This window comes from Lissotriton helveticus, chromosome 10, assembly GCF_964261635.1.
Source record: "Lissotriton helveticus chromosome 10, aLisHel1.1, whole genome shotgun sequence".
NCBI classification, from domain to species: Eukaryota; Metazoa; Chordata; class Amphibia; order Caudata; family Salamandridae; genus Lissotriton; species Lissotriton helveticus.
In genome coordinates this window covers 9,936,787-9,950,555 of record NC_136071.1, presented here as the reverse complement: position 1 = coordinate 9,950,555, position 13,769 = coordinate 9,936,787, and the positions used below count along the sequence as shown (strand labels likewise).

Genomic DNA, 13,769 nt, shown 5'->3' with positions numbered 1-13,769 from the left:
TGTGAAAATGAAGAAAGCACAAAACACATCAGCCATAAATCCTAAGAATACCAGGCGACCGCTGCCCGCTCTCATACATGGTTGTGGGTATGGTGGTCCTCCATGCGCAGAGCTACCCCCTGGTAACAATCCTTACTGCGAGTAACACTATCACTGGACCAAGGCCAGCTTGGTTGGAGGCTTTCAAACAAATACTCCACCGTCAAGTGGTGCCATGGGCTGCGTGAGGGTCTCCCTTCTGAAGAGGGGCCAGTCGAATCCTGTGCCTTTGGCACGGAACCAAAGACGCAAGCTTGACTTGTTGAGTAGGTTCACAAAGCAGCAACATTAAACCACTGCCAGAATCAAGATACATCTAGAATAACACCAGCATGCACTTCAGTCCACTCACACCTCCCATTCTTCAAGGACAGGACTCTCAAACACTCTACAAGAGTCTCAACTCAATGTGCTTCCTGTGCACAAAGTCATATTTTGCACCCAGGGTCTGTGCAACCTGCCCTCCTGATGGATACTTGTAACTGCAGAGTCCTCACTCTGTGAATTCCCATGGTGCCAGGCAGAGTTTAGAAGCATATTTCCGGCAATTGCTTTCATATGCTGGGAGGTGACTATCCGACGTTACAGGGGCCTTGACCCACTGGTGGAGGTGACTGCGTGGAGCAAGAATAGGCAATACCTCTGCGCACGGATCTCTGTTCAGCTTTTCTTCACCCTTCGACAGGGATTCAGAGCTCAACTTCCAAAATGCAGGGTTTTCATCGACTTCCAAGACTATTTATTCCAGCAACAGTGTGCTAGGGACATCTCTCTCAAAGTCTACCGGCTTCGGACTGTGCTGCACCTACAGGAAGCATATACCAGTTACAGACCCTTTGATGTCCCTCTTTGGCGACTCCGATCCAAGAGGATTTTAAACTGGGCTACAAATTCTTCCTGAAGTATATAAAGGCAATCTGAGAGAGAGTCAAAGCTGTATGTCACAGAGTCGAAGAAACAGTCGGGTATCAATTCCCAGGCACATTCCCGCTCTAAGTCTCAGGGGCGGCCCAGGTGCAAGTCCCATTCCGCAGGTAAGTCTAAGAAGTGATTGGTGAAACCTGAGGGCAACCACAAGTCATCGAGAAGACCCTTACCCCTGCAAGATCATGCAGTCAGCACTATCGGCCCAACTCTGCACCAGTCCTCCCGCTCCGACCATATTCTGCAGCTGGCGCTGGTGTGCGGCAAATGTCCTGGGCAAGTTGGAGTCCTCCTGGAGCACCTTCAGGCCTAATTAATTACCCCAGTTACTCTGATCTTTCCTACCCGTGTGCTAACTGACCCAGTTAGGCCTCCGCTCAGCCCCTTCACAGGCACCGAGACGCACCGCTACTTTTTTTGCTGGAAGTCACAGCAGTCCCATCCGGACCCCTGACTGCACCGCTCCAGAGGCATTGGTTCTGGTTCAGAGTTCAGCCAAATCCATGCCAGAGTCTTGTTATGAGATTACTAAGGGATAGCAAGTGGTGTATACGGACGGTCTGACCAGGTCTCTGCCTGGATGCCGATATCCGACACCCCGAGACCTTATTTGGCTCAGATCTGGCCCAAGACTTGCAGAATGTTCCACAAGGCGGGATGATGGGAGGAGGTGTGCCATTCGCAGGTTCTTTACTAAACCAATGATGTACTCTTTTTAGAGTTGCAAAATGCTGGACTCACGTATTATGCTGGTGCCTCGTGTGCATTGGCACATGCGGGCCGTGCAGCGGAATCTCTGCCTTCGATAGGCTGAGCACTTGGGGTGCCGCTCGGACCTCATCCGCGAGTCGGATGGGGCAGCTCAGGACCAAAATAGTGAGTGGAGGATTCCAACCTGATGTGCAGCAGGGGTTTTTCATCTCTACCACACCAGAGCTCACAGTGGTGACTGATGCATGGACTTTTGGCTGGGGCAGCCACCTGGATGAGGTGGAGATCAGAGACGAGTGGAGATCAGACACACCACATCAATCTCCTGGAGCTGTGCCATCCAATTGACTCGGAAGGTCGGTCTGCCCTACATCGAGGGCAACCCAGTGCTAATCCGGACAGACAACACAACTGCCATATGGTACTGCAACAAGCAGGGCAGTGTGGGGCCACGCCTGCTGTGCAAAGAAGCACAGAATGTGTGAAGCTGGCGGGATCTTTTTCCGTCAAGTCATCTGGCAGGGTCCGTGAATGCCAGGGCAGGACAGCTCCTCAGGCGCCAACTAGCTGACCACAAGTGGAATGTGCATTCAAAGGTGGTTCAAGGCATACTGGCCCAACGGGGTGTCTCTTGGGTAGATCTTTTTGCCACCTCCATGAACGCTCATGGTCGATCTTTCTGCAGTGGAGAGTTTCCGCCTCAAGGCCCATTGAAATACGCGTTTCACCTACCGTAGAACTCTGGTCTCTACTCATTCCAGCCTCTGCGTCCCATTTTTTTAAGAAGGTCATGAATGTCTAGGCTCCGTTGATTTCGACAGCCACGAGCTGAGCTTGGGGGGTCTGGTGTGGTGACGGTACCTCCTGAAACTGAGCACGTGTCCCACGCGCAGGCCACCTCTTCAGGAGAGCCAGCTGTCCCAACAGGGCAGGGTTTTACACCTGAACCTCCTCCGCCTAAACCTCCAAGCACAGAGAGCGAATGGCTTTGATCTACCCAAGGTATTGGTAGAGGTTATTGTGGCTGCTCAACGTCCGCACACGAAATAGATCTATTCTGGACATCGGGCAAAGTTTCCGATGGAGCGTGAGGACAGTTGCGTCGATACACTGCAGGCTAAACATCTATGTCTAGAGTTCGGCCCAGCAAAGCCTGGTGGTGGGCACGCTCTTGGCCTTTTGTACCTTTGCCGGATCAGCCCTTTTAAGTCCATAGTGGAGATGCGTTTGCTTGGAAGAGCTTACATGTAGGTCTCCTCGGCACCCTGTGATATTTGGTTCCTACCTTCTTGATGGGCACGCCTTTCAAGCATATGCACCGCTGCTCTTTCCGGCGACCGACTATGAAAATGGTCGTCCTAGTGACTTCAGCACACTGGGTCAGTGAATTACAGGTGCTGTCAGTGCAACCGCCATATACCACTTTCTTTCCAGACAAGCTGGTGCTTCAGCCATCCCTTTGCCAAAGGTGGTGAAGCCTTTCCATGTGGGGCAGTCCGTTATGCTCCCTGCTTTCTTCTCACCATAATATTCCTCAAAGAAGGATGAAAGGCTGCACCAGTACGACCTCTTGAGGGCTTTTAGTTTGCGCATTGACCAGACTAGGGAGCACAGAGAGGATGACCAACTTTTTTTTTAGTTGTTTGGTGCTAAGAATGGAAGGACAATACAGAAACAGATCTTACCCCCCGTGGATTGTTTTTTGCGTAAAAACGGGCTATGCCTTGGCTCACTCTACCACCGAAGCTTGCCATGGGGTGTTCCAGTGTTGGACAAATTAAAGGCAGCTACATGTGCGTCCGTCCACATTTCCACCAGGCATTACAGCCTTGACTCACAGGTCAGCAGGGAGGGCCATTTTCCTGACGCTCCTACAGGATTTCCCGGGGTGATGTTCCCTCCTGAGACCCTCCACCTTTCGGGATGTATTGCTTTGGTATTTATTCAAAAGATGAGGAAACTGCGGTTAGAAGTATTCATCAGAAGAACAAGTTACTTACCTTTGGTAACACTTTTTTGGTGGATACTCTTTAAATGCAGATTCCTCACTGACTCTCCCTCCTCCCAGCTCTGTAGAATGACCGTCTAAGTGTTAATGTTTCAAATTTGATTTTGCACCTATACATGGCTCCACACCAGTAATTCGAGGTGGAGGGAGGCTCCAGCAGTGAACAATGGCCCCACTTACAGGCACATGGAAACAATTGCAGGGAAAAATAAGTTTTCTGGATCCAAATTGATGCCGGTCAGCCAGTGAGAAATCTGTGGTTAAATCGAGTATCCATGTGAAAGAGTGTCACAGAAGCGAAGCAACGTGCTCTCTGCTCGCCCAACAGATGGAAATCCGGACGGCTCTCCACCGAACACAGATCTCTCCTGGGCTCAAGGCCAACCATGGCATGGCTAGTTGATGGGAAACATCATTTACAACGCATGCGATACATCGCATGCCATTACAACGACTGCGTTGTTACATCGCAAACCATTACAACGAAAGTCGTTACAACGACTTGCTGTAGGGTGCATAAGGTGTTGGATTTACAATCCAACACCTTCCTACTGTTGCACAGACTGGAGTTGGAATAGTAAATTATACGGTTCAAGAATCTAGTGCGCCCCCTACAGCAAGTTGTTGTAACGACTTGCATTGTAATGGCATGTGATGTAACAACGCCGTCATTGTAATGGCCTTGTTGTAATGGCATGCGATGTATCGCTTGCTTTGTAATGTTGCCTATTCCTACTTGATATCTGCTCTAATGGCAGGGCACGCTCACCCGGTCACCTGCTGGTTGTCCTCACGCAACCCCTGTGCCCTGTTACAATTCACGTTTCCTCTTGCAAAGACTGGCAGCTGCCCTGGAGTGCCCATCCCTACCGTACTCTCCTTCACTAAAGCAAACAAGCACTGATAGATCACCAAGGTTACTCAGTCACCATTTATCCTTCTCTGGTCAATCTCACCACCTTTCCCCAACCCTGAAAAAAGTGTTAATTTATAGCCCTGGTTGGTGTGTTTCACTCCAATCCATGTGCCAGCCACTAGCCTAAGTCTCTTGCAGGCCTAAGTGCGCCCTGGACCTTATAGGCAGACGTGTTACTCTGAACAGCAGTTGTGTTCGAAGGACTCCCAAATCTTAACACTAATGGTTCCCAGTGAATCAACACACCCAATAGTCTTCCACTGTTTCAGAGTACAATAGTGGTATACAAGTCATTTATGAAACCTTTTAAATTGAATGTGGTCAGGTATTTTTATTAAACTGTTGTGTGCCGTGTTTCCCAAATGGGCAAAGTGGCGCTAGATAAACACCGTAAATGAAGATAGGCACGGTATGGGGTACAACTCTAAACGGATATCCCTAATCCCAGGTCTGGATGTAGCCCTTTCTCACCTTTAACAGTCACAAGTTTGTTATTGTCCCTGGAGTGCTTTATTTCAGGGTGCACTTCAGGCTGCGCAACGCACTGGCAGGTTAAGGTTCTGGGTAAACGTCAGCTTTCCATCGGTGAATTCAGAGGGGCGACCAAGTGTACACAGGAGAGGACTCGTTGGCATCGAACCCTACAGAGGGAAGTTCTCCCCACCGAGTCACATTACCTGCTTCCTTCACAATGTGCTGCAGCTCTGCCTGTGTGCTGCGCAGTGACTGCAGCACCTGCAGGTTCTGCCTGTGCGCGTCTCTGTAGGTGGCCGTGAAGTAGCCCAGAATGGAGAAGGCGATCGCCGCAGAGGTCTTCCGTGCTATTCCCACCCAGAAGGCAATCCTTTCCTGAAAGAAAGAAAAATACAGGAAGGCAAGGAGAGGCGTCATTGGTTGGACACTGTGGTGAGACTAACATTGAGCAGAGGGGAGGTAGACCGGTCCAATCAAATGTACAGATACAACAAGTGCCTTAAATGCTCCTTGTCAAATGGCAGCAGCGTTCTTGGAGGACGCTCGGCTCTCCTGGCTAGTTTTCATCTTTGAAATATTCCCAGGCACAAGGCAAGACCATTTTCACGTTCACGGTTTTTAAGCGGTACAGGCCTGGCCGTCCAGGCGTCAGTGGAAGTGATAGCTCCCAGCATACTACTGGCATCTGGGCTTACCAGCAGCTGGCAGAGAAGCAGCGAGGAGAGAGAGTGGTGGGCAGAAGAACAGCCAGCAGGAAGTTTATTCTGACTTTTCACCCAGGGATATGATCACTCTCTGGACTCTTTATAGGAGTAGTCATAGAAGGCTGTGAACATGTGGATGGACAGACAGACACTACCTCTAGTACAGCGAGACCAAACTACACAGGACTTCAAATGTAAAATCCAGAGCGGGTTCTCTTTCAGCAGGTGTAGCCGGGTGAGCCTAGCTCTCAAGAGCACCAGAAGAAAGTGCTTTACCCAGCGGACAGAGAAGGAGCTTCACACTTGGGATCAGGGCCCAGGGGTCCTAGAAGCAGACAGGTGGATACTCTCCTTCCTGGGAGAAATCTGCAGCACATACCTCAAACCTCAAAATAACATTGGAATAATGTTTAAACTACCAAACAGCTATTTACCAAGATAGCAAAAGGCGGTCACCATCAACCCTAATCAAGAAAAACTTTGCCATGGTCTGTAGCACAGCCATAGGCGCTGCGAAAGGTGTGCACATCGCCACACACACTGGGGGTGTCTTTAGCACCCGGAGAAGGCTGATCGTCCCTCCTGACCTATAGAGTTGAGATCCGATACCCAGGCAGCCTCCTGCGACCAATCTCGCCATGCGGACTAAGGGCCTGATTTAGATTTTGTGAACGAGTTACTCTTTCACAACGGTGACGGATATCCCATCCACCGAATTATAAATCCCATATATTTTGGCAGGCGGGATATCCGTCACCGTTGTGAGGGAGTAACCTGTCCGCCCAGATCAAAATCAGGCCCTAGGATACAATAGCATTTATATTTCTGAGGACGGGATATCCGTCACCGTTGTGACGCAGTAATCCGTCCACCGAGATCTCAATCAAGGTCAAGGGCTACCCTTGACCTGCTGGTAGGCCGCTCCCCCACCACACAGCTCCGCCTGTATGCCCCGACGCTGCAGCTGCTGAAAGTTGAGGCCCTCCTCCACCCGCAGGCTACCACCTGGCTTCATCCTTGGTGGCCAGTGGTAGGCACTAGGTTTGTATCTTGTGCCTGCTTTTGCCTCCGTCTCCCCCTCGCTGCCATTGTTTTGCCCACTTTTTTTTCCTTCTGCTCGATTTGGTATCTTGTGCCCCTTTTGCCTTCTGTCTCCCCCTCACTGCCATTGTTTTGCCCATTTTTCTTCAGTTGATTTTTGTATCTTGTGCCCATTTTTCTCCTGTCTCCCCCTCACTGCCATTGTTTTTCCCGTTTTTCTTCGGTTTGATTTCTGTATCCTGTGCCCATTTTTCTCCTGTCGCCTCCTCGCTACCCTGTTTCCGCCGCTCGTCCCCTGTGGCCCCGCCCACCTCTCTGCCATTCCCTGCCCCTGCTTCCCGCCTCCTAGCTGCTCCTCCCTCCCACATCCCCATATATGGTGGCCGCTGGCGCGCCTAAGGCAAGCCCGTCCGCGCCCAGCGCCAGAACCCCTGGTCCCCGCACCCGCCACGACGACCACCACCGCTACGACGCCAGCACACTCCACGATCTCAACCCTGGAAGGACCCACACCTGCTTCAAGGCCGCCCCGAAACGTACACCCAGTCCCTTCACCTGCCGGAACTGCAGCTACACCAGCAACAGAGCCACCAAACAAACCGCCAAGAAAAACCTCAATCACCTCCGATGCATCCTACTGAACACACGCTCGACACGCAAACACACCGTCGAGCTCTGGGACCTGCTCGACACAACATCTCCGGACGTCGCCTTCCTCACAGAGACCGGAATGAACGACTCCTCCGCACCAGACATAGCCATAGCCATACCTGCTGGCTACAAGATCACCCGCAGAGACCGCACCAACTGAGTTGGAGGAGGAATCTACATCGTCCACAAGAACAGCATCAGGGTCTCGACCAGCACCGATGACACTCTCAGCTCTGCCGAACACCTGCATTTCCAGATCCACACAGACCCCCAACTCCACCATCAGAGGCACCCTTGTCTACAGACCCCCCGGACCCCGACCCCAGTTCAGCGACTCCATAGCAGACTTAATCAGCATGCACGCCCTGACCTCCACCGACTACATCCTTCTCGGAGACCTGAACTTTCACCTGGAGAACAACAACGACAGCAACTCGACAACCCTGATCGACAACCTCGCCAACCTAGGACTGAGACAATTCATCAACATCCATCCACTCCGCAGGCCACACGCTTGACCCAATCTTCTCGCCCAACGTCGCCTTCAGCCACACCACCGAACTCCTTTGGACCAACCACGACTGCATCCACTTCTCCTTCCAGAAACCCACCATACACCACCGCATCCAACAGATCCCCTGCCGTTGCTGGAGAAAAATCACCAAAGAACAACTTCACGCAAACCTCGCACTCAGCCCACCCACTGAACCCTCCAACACCGACGACGCTACCCGCAACCTCAGACGCTGGATCGACTACTGCGCCAACACCCTCGCCCTGCTGAAGAAACCCCCCCACAGAGATACCAGCAAGAGGGCCAGCTGGTTTACCCCAGAACTCCTAGCCTCCACGCGATCCTGCCGAAAGTTAGAGAAGAAATGGCACAGCGAACAGACCCTGGACAGCCACGCAGCCACAATTACGCCATCCGCAACCACCACCACCTCATCAGGATGGCCAATTGCACCTCCTTCAAGGACAGCCTCGATAACAACGCACACAATAGCAAGGAGCTCTTTAACATCGTGAAGGAACTCTCCAACCCCAGATCCAACACCAACGACATCCCGCCGTCGCAAGCCCTGTGCAACTCCCTTGCCACTTTCTTCCACTGCAAGACAGCAGACATCCACGACAGCTTCAACACCCAGACAACCCCAACAGACAGCAACACAACCATCTCTCCGCATACCATCGACCATGACCCCCTGCTAGCCTGGACCAGCGTGAGCATCGATAACACCATCAAGACCATGATCACAATACACTCCGGCTCCCCATCAGACCCATTTCCGCACCACATCTTCAACAAAGCCAGCAGCTCCATCGCACCCCACCTGCGCAACGTCATCAATCTCTCCCTCGAGACCGCGACCTTCCCAGAAAGCTGGAAACACGCCGAGATCAAGGCCCTACTCAAAAAAGCCAAGGCTGACCCTAAAGACCTCAAGAACTTCCAGCCCATCTCTCTGCTCCCGTTCCCGGCCAAGGTAATCAAGAAGATCGTCAGACAGCTAACCCGATACCTCGAAGAAAACAGAATCCTGAACCCTTACCAGTCAGGATTCCACAGCAACCACAGCACCGAGACTGCCCTCATCGCTGCCACCGACATCAGGAAACTGCTGGACAATGGTGAGAACGCAGCCCTCATCCTCCTGGACCTCTCCGCTGCCTTTGACACCATGTGCCACTGCACACTACGCACACGCCTCCACACTGTAGGGATCTGAGACAGAGCCCTGGAATGGACCACCTCCTTCCTCTCCGGCCGAACCCAGAGCGTCCGCCTCCCCCATTCCGATCCGAAGCCTCCAAGATAATCTGCGGCGTACCCCAGGGCTCCTCTCTCAGCCCGACACTGTTCAACATTTACATGGCCTCGCTCGCACACGTCGCCGACAGCACGACCTCAACATAATCTCCTACGCCGACGACACTCAACTAATCCTCTCCCTCACCAAGGACCCCATCACCGCCAAAGCCAACCTCCACGAAGGAATGAAGGCCATCGCTGACTGAATGAAGACCAGCCGACTGAAGCTGAACACGGACAAAACGGAAGTCCTCATCCTCCGCTCCAACCCCTCAGCCCGGGACGACTCCTAGTGGCCGACGGCACTGGGGGCAGCCCCGACACCCACCGACCACGCACTTAACCTAGGAATCGTCCTCGGCTCAACACTCTCCATGACCAAGCAAGTCAACGCCATCTCCTCCTTCTGTTTTAACACCCTCCGCATACTCCGCAAAATCTACATGTGGATCCTGACAGAAACAAGAACAGTCACCCAGGCCCTCGTCAGTAGCAGACTCGACTACGGAAACGCCCTCTACGCCGGAGCCCCGACCAAGCTCAAACAACTGCAATGCATCCAAAACACCTCAGTATGACTGATCCTCGACATACCACGCCTCAGCCACATCACCCCCACCTGAGAAACCTGCACTGGCTCCCCATCAACAAGAGGATATCCTTCAAGCTCCTCATCCATGCACACAAGGCACTCCACAAGACCGGCCCAGCCTACCTCAACAAACGACTTTGCTTCTACACCCCCAACTGCCAGCTCCGCTCACCTCGCATTCGCCACCATCCCGCGCTTCCGAAGGAAAACCACCGGGGGAGGTCCTTCTCCCACCTCACCTCCAAGACCTGGAACACCGTCCCACTGAACCTACAACAGACCCAAGACCTGCTGACCTTCAGGAGGTTACTCAAGACCTGGCTGTTCGATCAGTAGCGCCCTCCGTTGTGAGGGAGTAACCCGTCCGCCGAGATCTCAATTAGGCCCTAGGATACAATAGCATTTATTTTTCAGCCAACGGGATATCAGTCACCGTTGTGATGGAGTAACCAGTCCGCCGAGATCTCAATTTGGCCCTAAGTGCCCTGTTCATTCTGCAGATCAGGGAGGGGTTTACAATATCTTAACTGCACCACTTTAATCAGGTCGCTATCCCTCTTCTTTTGAAGTAATCACATTTCTTTTTTGCATAAAGTTGGATCTCTGAGTACATTATACATTTATTGCATCCGGAGGATTTAGTTTCCAGTTATTTCGTGGCGGCCGACTTAATTGCGTGAGTGAAGAGATTTGAACCGATTGTGAAAGGCAAAAAAATTGAGTGAAAATGAAAAGCAACAATTTTAATGCGGAGCCTCCTCGGGCAGGAAATGAAGTCACTGTGGATGAATTCAAGGTGGAATGACTGTGGCACAAAGGAGTATCTATACACATAAGATGCCATAATTTTGGGGCGAAGACAGACCCCCTGATCAGTACTATGATGGCATTGAGAGGGCAGAGACGAAGCTTGTGCACTGGGAGACAAGCATGGGATTTACAAGAGTATGTGTGAGTGTGTGTGTGTGTGTATGTCAATGGGAAGGCTCTGATAATTATGAGGACTGTGCAATCTGCTCCTTGTTGGGCAGGCGGTCGCAGGGCATGGGGGGGCCAGAGCGTCGCGGGGCATGGGGGGGCCAGAGCGTCGCGGGGCATGGGGGGGTCCAGAGCGTCGCAGGGCATGGGGGGGTCCAGCGCAGGGCATGGGGGGTCCAGAGCGTCGCAGGGCATGGGGGGGTCCAGAGCGTCGCAGGGCATGGGGGGGTCCAGAGCGTCGCAGGGCATGGGGGGGTCCAGAGCATCGCAGGGCATATGGGGGGTCCAGTGTCGCAGGGCATATGGGGGGTCCAGTGTCGCAGGGCATGGGGGGGGGGGCCCAGGGCATCGCAGGGCATGGGGGCCAGAGCATTGCAGCGGATGGGAATATAGACGTTCGCTAAAGTTAACACTTCAAGTCAATCAATCAATCAATACATTTATAGAGCGCGCTACTCACCCGCGAGGGTCTCAAGGCGCTGAAGGGAGAGGGGGGGGGGGGCTGCTACCGCTCGAATAGCCAGGTCTTGAGGTGTTTCCTGAAGGTGAGAGGGTCCTGGGTCAGTCGTAGGTGTGCGGGGGGGAAGTTCCATGTCTTGACGGCCAGGTAGGAGAAAGATCTTCCTCCGGTGGTGGCTCTGCAAATCCGTGGGACGGTTGCGAGGGCGAGGCGGAGCTGGCAGGTAGGAGTGTGGAACGAGAGGCGGTTGTTGAGGTATTTGGGGCCCTTGTCGTGGAGCGCTTTGTGTGCGTGGGTGAGGAGCCTGAACGTGGTCCTCTTGCTGACGGGGAGCCAGTGCAGGTTTCTCAGGTGGGCTGATATGTGGCTGTGGCGGGGGATGTCGAGGATGAGTCATGCCGAAGCGTTCTGGATGCGCTGAAGTAGTTTCTGAAGTTTGGCTGTGGTTCCTGCGTAAAGGGCGTTCCCGTAGTCCAGTCGGCTGGTGACGAGGGCCTGGGTGACTGTCTTTCTGATTTCTGTGGGGATCCACTGGAAGATCTTTCGGAGCATGCGCAGGGTGTTGAAGCAGGAGGATGAGATGGCGTGGACTTGTTTGGTCATCGTGAGGGAGGAGTCCAGGATGAATCCCAGGTTGCGTGCGTGGTCCGTGGGTGTCGGTGCGGTGCCCAGCGCTGTGGGCCACCAGGAGTCGTCCCAGGCGGATGGGGATGGTCCGAGGATGAGGACCACCGTCTTGTCTGAGTTCAGTTTCAGCCGACTGAGCTTCATCCATTCCGCAACGTCTTTCATTCCTCCCTGGAGGTTGGTTTTGGCGGCGGCTGGGTCTTTGGTGAGGGAGAGTTTCAGCTGGGTGTCGTCGGCGTAGGAGATGATGTTGAGGTTCTGTTTGCGTGCGATGGCGGCGAGGGGGCTAATGTAGATATTGAAGAGGGTTGGGCTGAGCGAGGAGCCTTGGGGTACGCCGCAGAGGATCTTGGTAGCCGTGGAGCGGAACGTCGGGAGGCGGATTCTCTGGGTTCTATCGGAGAGGAACGAGGTGATCCAGTTCAGGGTTTTTCCTTGGATCCCAGCGTTGTGGAGGCAGGTTATTAGGGTGGGGTGGCAGACGGTATCAAAGGCGGCTGAGAGGTCTAGGAAGATGAGGGCGGCTGTCTCCTCGTTGTCCATCAGGGTCCTGATGTCGTCGGTGGCTGCGATGAGGGCTGTCTCGGTGCTGTGGTTGGCTTGAAATCTGGATTGGGATGGGTCGAGCGAGTCGTTTGCCTCGAGGAATGCAGTCAGCTGTTTATTGACGGTCTTCTCGATGACTTTAGCCGGGAAGGGAAGAAGAGAGATGGGGCAGAAGTTCTTGAGGTCTTTAGGGTCAGCTGTGGGTTTTTTCAGAAGGGCGTTGATCTCTGCGTGCTTCCAGCTCTCTGGGAAGGTGGCTGACGTGAAGGAGCTGTTAATGACGTTCCGGAGGTGGGGTGCGATGATGGTGTTGGCTTTGTTATAGATGTGATGGGGGCATGGGTCAGAGGGACAGCCAGAGTGGATGGTGTTTATGAGGTGGGTGGTGTCTTCTGTGCTGATGGGGGTCCAGGCGCTGAGGGTGGTGTTGGGGGTCATTGGTTTGGTAATTGGAGGCGGAGTCTGGGCGTCAAAGTTGTTGTGTAGATCTGCGATCTTGCGGCAGAAGAACGTGGCGAGGGAGTTGCAGAGGTCTTGCGACAGTGTGATGTCGTTGTTGCTGGCACTGGGGTTGGAGAGCTCTTTTATGATGCTGAAGAGTTCCTTGCTGTTGTGGGTGTTGTTGTCCAGCCGCTCTTTGAACTATGTCCTTTTGGTGGTGCGGATCAGCTGGTGGTGTTTGCGAGTGGCGATCTTGAGGGCTGTCATGTTTTCTGTCGTCCGTTCGTGGCGCCAGGTTTTTTCGAGAGTACGGCATGATTTCTTTGAGTCTTTGAGGGCGTCGGTGAACCATGTGGTTTTCCTGTTGCTGGTCTTGCCTGGGGGGTTCTTCAGTGGAGCAAGGTTGATGGCGCAGTTGGTGGTCCACTGTGCGAGATTGTGAGCTGCGTCGTTGGTGTCAGAGGTGTCGGCTGGTGGGTTCTGGCTCAGTGATGTGGTTAGCTGGTCTGTGGTGACTTTGCTCCAGCATCTGCGGGGGATCTGTAGCGTGCGGTGGTGGGATGTGGTCTTCTTGAGGGTGATATGGATGCAGCTGTGGTCGGTCCAGTGTAGTCCGGTGGAGTAGCTGAAGGAGACGTGGTTGCTAACGGAGAAGATGGGGTCCAGTGTGTGGCCGGCGTAGTGGGTGGGGGTGTTCACCAGTTGCTTGAGTCCGAGGTTGGCGAGGTTGTCGAGTAGGGTGGTGGTGTTGTTGCCGTTGTTGTTCTCCAGGTGGAAGTTCAGGTCCCCTAGGAGGATGTATTCTGGTGAGGTTAGTGCGTGCGGGCTGACTAAGTCGGCG

At 53.3% G+C, this 13,769-nt stretch overlaps 1 protein-coding gene across 1 annotated transcript in view; it reads right to left on the bottom strand.

Annotated features, from left to right (window-relative positions):
• Window positions 1-13,769, bottom strand: part of LOC144785751 (uncharacterized) — a 38,957-nt gene that overhangs the window by 8,474 nt on the left and 16,714 nt on the right. The window contains exon 6 of the mRNA XM_078664552.1: window positions 5,276-5,447. Coding sequence (XP_078520678.1) covers window positions 5,276-5,447 — 172 coding nt within the window. The remainder of the gene's footprint in view (window positions 1-5,275; window positions 5,448-13,769) is intronic.